At 34.3% G+C, this 6,000-nt stretch overlaps 2 protein-coding genes across 2 annotated transcripts in view; one reads left to right on the top strand and one right to left on the bottom strand.

Moving 5' to 3' along the window:
• The first annotated feature begins 673 nt into the window (after positions 1 to 673).
• LOC130644479 (uncharacterized) overlaps positions 674 to 6,000 on the top strand; it is a 44,778-nt gene continuing 39,451 nt past the window's right edge. The window contains exon 1 of the mRNA XM_057450109.1: positions 674 to 790. The gene's annotated coding sequence lies outside the window, so the exon portion shown is untranslated. The remainder of the gene's footprint in view (positions 791 to 6,000) is intronic.
• LOC130645933 (tigger transposable element-derived protein 6-like) lies at positions 3,757 to 4,971 on the bottom strand. The gene has a single exon (XM_057452059.1). The coding sequence runs from the start codon at positions 4,969 to 4,971 to the stop codon at positions 3,757 to 3,759; it is 1,215 nt and encodes a 404-aa protein (XP_057308042.1).

Here is a 6,000-nt window from a genome sequence, read left to right as displayed (position 1 = left end):
GTAGTTCCATTTGTCAGGATAACCTACTCAATAATCGCGCGGTTTTATATTATACCGTTTTTAATACTCCTTGAGAAGACAGAAGTACTAAAAACAAAATTAATATCGCTTTTATATCATGGCGTTTGTTCAAGTTGACAATTTTAACTTTCGCTATTACTGTCATTTTTTTCTAATATTAAAGTTTAATTACAAGTATTGTAATTAGTAAAGGCGAAACAACGTAAAGAAAGTACATAGGAGTCACAAAAGGTTTAATTATATTTATTTCAAGCTTGTTTAAAAGATCCTTGTATTGAACAAAGTCTACCTAATTGTTGTAGCAGAGGATTACATATACTAGTACAATATTCTCAAAACACGCGGTATGCAAATAAAGAAGAATCTATAACAATTACAACGAAAATAGGCAACTACCAATTTTCAATACAAATGCGCTCTTCCTTTTACAGTATAAAAACTCAGAATAAAATGGCTGGTGAAAGTCAAGAAAACATATCTCTTTCTCTAGAAGTATTTCTAGTTTGGTGTGAGCTGGAATCACTTGAGGGCTGGTTTTTACTGTAGTGTATTGTATTTGTAGCTTCCTACAACTACTCCAATTGTAAAGAATTATATTAAAGATAAATGTTTCCTATATAATGAAGGAGTCGAACACGAGGACTTCAATATGCTAAAAATCATTAAGCTGCTCAGTGCTGCAACATGCCAAAGTGCTCAGAGCATTTTTAAAACCAATCATTTGCAAACTTTTCTTCCGCAAATTTGAATTTCTTGTATCCACAAAAAGGTTTACACCAATTTCCTGTGAACCATCGGGGTTCTTGTTTGTTTCCCTAAAGTATCTTGATATCTGAAAGCTTTATCAGGCTTAATACTATTTTTGCTTCATCTAAAACGCCTGAATCTTCACAATCGTAGCTAGAAATAGTTTCGCAAATTTTAGAAGAACCTATAAATCCACAAAAATATGTTCTGCAAAATAAAGCATTTTGAGGCAACTTGTCCGCAAAAATATGTTTCGTAAAAATTTCTTCTGGAAATATGTTGTTCCCTTAAAATAGTATGTGACATAAAGTGATAAATTTTTTAAAAAAATGATATTTGGAAATAAGAATTCGAAAGTCTTTTTAGTCACAACATCCTTTCACATATTTCAATATCATATTACATAGCTGTCAGGTTATGTTGTAAAATTTTGAGATCAAAAGTTGAGATTATGCAAATTAAAAAATTACAAATTTGTGCGGTATGCTTCTGAGAATTTAATTTAGCTAATCTTAATCAAAACACGTTTACGTCAGCACTTGAATTAAAAACATATTAAATGAATAAGAGAGAGAGAGAGTTTCAGAAAAGAAAGTTCGTTGTTATTAGAAAAGGTTAAAAGCTACTAAGACGCCTGCGTTTTGTATTTATGAAAATGGAGGAAAAATATTCTTGCATCACACCATACACAGTTCTTTACAATTTAACAAGAACAGATCGTATTGTTTTTGCTTCTATCAACATTACAATCAGCGTTATCAATCTATTCACAAATGTTGCTGTCATTTATGGAATTTATGCTTCTAAACAACTAAAGAACACATCAGTAAAGTTTATTTTCTATCTCAGTATATGCGATTGTTGTTCAGCCTTAATTTCACAACCATTTTTTACACTTATACTCATCCATACTTTTGAATCAAAAACAATACAATGTGGATTGGAAAATGCTTCATATTTTTGTACTGTTTTCCTCACTCACACGTCATTTTATTTTCTCATTGTGATAGCTTGTGATCGCTTGATTCGATTGCGATTTTTAAACATCAATATGAATAATGTGATGAATCGTAACGAAAAAACAGTTTTACTGATTCTGATCTTCCTATCACTACTCCAAGCCTGTTTAAACGTATTTGGAATCGCTTTCGACTTTTTTCTGATCGCATTTAAAATCGGAGCTGCTTATGATATTTTTCTTGGGTTTACCCTGTTTCCAATCTATCTGATGGGTATAATTGCAGCCAGGAAACATAGCCAAAATATGAACAGACTGGCTGGCTTAAAAAGGATTGATAAAGTTATGGCCAAAGTTGCTTCAAGAATCCTACCAGCTGTATTCATCTGTTTCTTCCCTTACAATACACTGTCGACAATGCATTGGATCATACGCGAAAAAAAGAAACAAAAAACTGGATTGGAATTTTATTTGGTTTTGAGTTATACTCTGACATATTGCAATGCGTTTATCAATGCAATCATTTTTATTGCGTTAAACAAGAAAGTACAACAAAAGTTACTGGTCTTCTTCTTTCAAATGAACGAAGCAAATCGAATTGTATCTAAGAACAAAATTACCATGGAAGAGTACTACTTGAGAAGTGTTGAAACAAGTAATACAGATATCTGATTGGTCAATGGTTCTAGGTCTCTTTAAATAACTAAAGATGGACAAGACAAATGACAAAAGAAATTATGTTTGCTAGTTGAAATCTTGGCATGTCACAATTATTATTTTGTCATACTTAAATATTACATAGGAAAAGGTGTTGGAATTTACATAAAAAGAATTCGTTCAGTTCCTAAATGAGAATTAATTTTTCACGTCGTATTATTTAAATAAAAAAAAGATAAATTAAGTTGTAAGATCCATATTATAATGCCCGTATATGTCTGTCTGTCTGTCATGTAAAGTAGTAAATGCAGTAAGAACGGACGGGTTCGTCCGTATATATTCACGGGCCATCGACTAGTTTTAATGCAGTATTCCAATAGAATATTTTATGTCTAATTAAAAACATTTAATATGACATTAAATTTGAAATAAAGCGTTGTCAACAAATACAGTTTCACGTGAAACAATTTTTCGTATTTTAACTTGTACAGTAAATTATTAGTAATTATTTCTGAAGATGTACCGGTGTCACAGAAAGTTAAGACTAAGCAGTCAACCACGTTTTATTCTCTAGCAAATTAGAACCAATTAGAGTTTAAATCCTAAAGAAAATAAGGAATCCTGAACTTCGTCTCTATGTTAATAGTTCTATTGTGTCTGTGTGTACCACAAAATCCGTAATGATTGCAAAAAGGCGGAAAAACTTTCATAGGCGAATTGCCGGTTCGTAGTCAAGCGTTTTCTCTAAGAAGTACCCCTCCAGCTCTAAAAACGAAATGGAGTCTTGCGGTGATTTCGCCTTAAAGTTGCTATAATTTAGAATGGGCCCATTAGAGAAGAGCGATATGTACTTAATTCAATCAACAGGTCGTTTTCGGACGCCGTTCTTGTTTACCGAAGGACATGGGGGTCGTGATGAAAAGGTTATTTTGAGAAAGGGCTGTTGGAGTTGGAGTTTTCACTTTTGTACTTAAATATTTCATTCTATGTAGTCAAATTTAAAATGCTAAAAATTTTAAGTTACAGTGGAATCCCTCTAAAGCGGACACCATTGGTGCAAAAAAAAGTGTCCGCTTTAGAGGGATGTCCGCTTTATAGGAAGTTGACCAAAAAATTAGTTTTAGACCTAATTTTGACCAAAAAAGCTTTTTTTGTAGTACTGGCGGGTATCATGGGGTGACTTGCAACACTAGGGTAGACGGCAACATCAATAGATTTAGCTTATCGAGCAAAGAACCCAAGTTGGCTGTGTAAAGTAAGTTTAGCAGCTCAAATTTGTCGGTGTTGCAACCAACCTTTAAGTGTTGCTAAGGTTATAAACTAAGAAACCAAGTTATATTACGAAAATATATTTCATTTATCTTATAGGTCTTTCAATACACGTTTTTCTCCCTATTTGAAATAATCTTTGATTGAGGATTGTTTTCTATTTTGAAGCTGAAGTTCCTCAATCTTTTTCGTACTTCTTTCCACGCATCTTGAACCCATTGAATAGCCATAAGTATGTCTACGCTCTTGATAATTTCAGTTGCAGATTTATTCTCCTGGATCCTTGCAAGCACGTATTTGACCAGTCTTTTTCTGTACTTCACCTTGAAGTTTTGGATGATCCCCGCATCGAGTGGTTGAAGCCTTGAAGTTGTGTTCTTCGGTAAGAAAATGATTTTGATTTGTGAAAACTGGCCTATCATTGACTCCGGATGACAGGTGGCGTTGTCCAGAAAAAGAATAACTTTTCTGTCCTCAAATAAAAGTTTTCTGTTAAAACGTGCCAGTACAGTTTCCATTACTTGAGATGTCATCCAAGATTTAGGATTTGAAAAGTAGTGAACGTTAGCTGGACGCGATGGATCTTTCAATTTTTTAAAACAACGCGGGACTTTACTCTTCCAGATAACAACAGGCTGGTCGATCTTTTCCCCAGCTGCATTTACAAAAAAAGCGACAGTTAATCTAAGCTTTGACTTTTTCCCACCTTTTGCTTGTTTTCCTTTTTCCACTAACCCTTTGGCCGGTAGAGCTTTAAAAAAACAGCCAGACTCGTCCATGTTCCAAATATTTTCTAGTGAATAACCTTCAACCAATTCTTTGATCCTCTCCATCCAGGAAGTAACCGTTTCTGTAGAAACGTCACCAGCTTCACCAACAATACGACGTTCTTTGACGGAATATGTTGTTTTCCAACGATCCAACCAACCGTCAGAGGCGGAGAAATTATCAAAATCGCTGTTCTGAAGTTTTTCCTTAATTTCCAACGCCTCCTCTTTAAGCATTACACCATTAGGGTAGATGTTAGAAGCGCAACATCTTTTGTACCATTCGAATAAGATCTCATTTATCTTGTGATACTTGCCATGGCGGTTACGTTTTTTTGTTTTCTCACGAAAAATTTCATGTTGTTCACGAATTTTCTTTTCGTCTCTTAAAATATTTGCTGCGGCTGTCTTTCCAATCTTGTAAATGTCTGCTAGTTTTCTACATCCAAGTTCTGGATTTTTTTTGGCGAAATCCAAAAACTTGATCTTATCATCTAATGATAAAGTTTTCTTCGCTAGTTTATCAGCAAGCTGCTGCTTCGACATTGCCATGTTGAATGTGCATTAGAAATTCAAAATTCGAAATTCTTTCCAGTTTAAAATTTTACGCTGCAATGTCTTCACGATTCGAATGCTATTTTAAAGTTAAAGAAGCTGAAGAGAACACAGATATGTCGAACGTTCAACTAAATGAGATGCTTCTCAAAAACATTGACCAACAGATTGAGATTATCCTTATAAAACAGAAAGAATATCGCTTCGACTCGTTTATCCGTGGATACCATGCTTACATGGACATATGGAGCCCAAAAGTCGGAGAAGAGAATTTTTGTTTAAAAGCGGAAGAAGATAACGAACATGACAAGTTTGCTGTAGCTGTTACAGATGACGATAAAGTAGTTGGGCACGTCCCTAAAAACCTTAGCAAACTATTCAACAAATTCATGTCGCTTCCTAACTGTACCATCGGATGTAAAGTGACTGGGAAGCGAGTGAACCGTGTTGCTGGCTACGGACTAGAAATTCCTGCCCAGTACCAATTAATTGGTGTTGAAAAGGCAGTTGAGTGGGCCGAGAAAAATATAAGGAAAGTGTTGGACTCGGTAAATAACAAAACTCAAAGATGTACTAAGTAAAATGGTTTAAATTTTAAGAAAAAGTGACATTTCATCTCGTTATTTTTCCATTGTCCGCTTTATAGGGAGTGTTTATAAGGGAAACTGTCATTTGGTGCAAAGATTTTTGTCCGCTTTATAGAGTGTCCGCTTTATAATCGTCCGCTTTATAGAGATTTTTTTATGAGAGTTTAACCTAAATTCTGCCGGTGCAAAAATTTTTGTCCGCTTTAGAGGGCTGTCCGCTTTATAGGGTGTCCGCTTTAGGGGGATTCCACTGTATTAGTGTACTTGTAATGTATAACAAAAGATAAGATTAGGATCAATTCATGGGTTATAAATTTTGGCTCTCCTCAGTATTTTAAAAGAATATATTAGAAAGAATATATAACATGTAACTTTGCGAAAGTTTGTGAGAGTGACTTTTTATCATTCTTCATCGGCGAAAGCGAAATCCTTTAATTTC

The sequence above is a fragment of the Hydractinia symbiolongicarpus genome, chromosome 5, assembly GCF_029227915.1.
Source record: "Hydractinia symbiolongicarpus strain clone_291-10 chromosome 5, HSymV2.1, whole genome shotgun sequence".
Classification (NCBI taxonomy): Eukaryota; Metazoa; Cnidaria; class Hydrozoa; order Anthoathecata; family Hydractiniidae; genus Hydractinia; species Hydractinia symbiolongicarpus.
The sequence above is the reverse complement of the archived record's forward strand: the minus strand, read 5'-3'. Positions and strand labels throughout refer to the sequence as shown.

Excerpts from the sequence above, each read along its gene's own strand:
- LOC130645933 (XM_057452059.1), bottom strand. The coding sequence starts at position 4,971 with ATGGCAATGTCGAAGCAGCAGCTTGCTGATAAACTAGCGAAGAAAACT.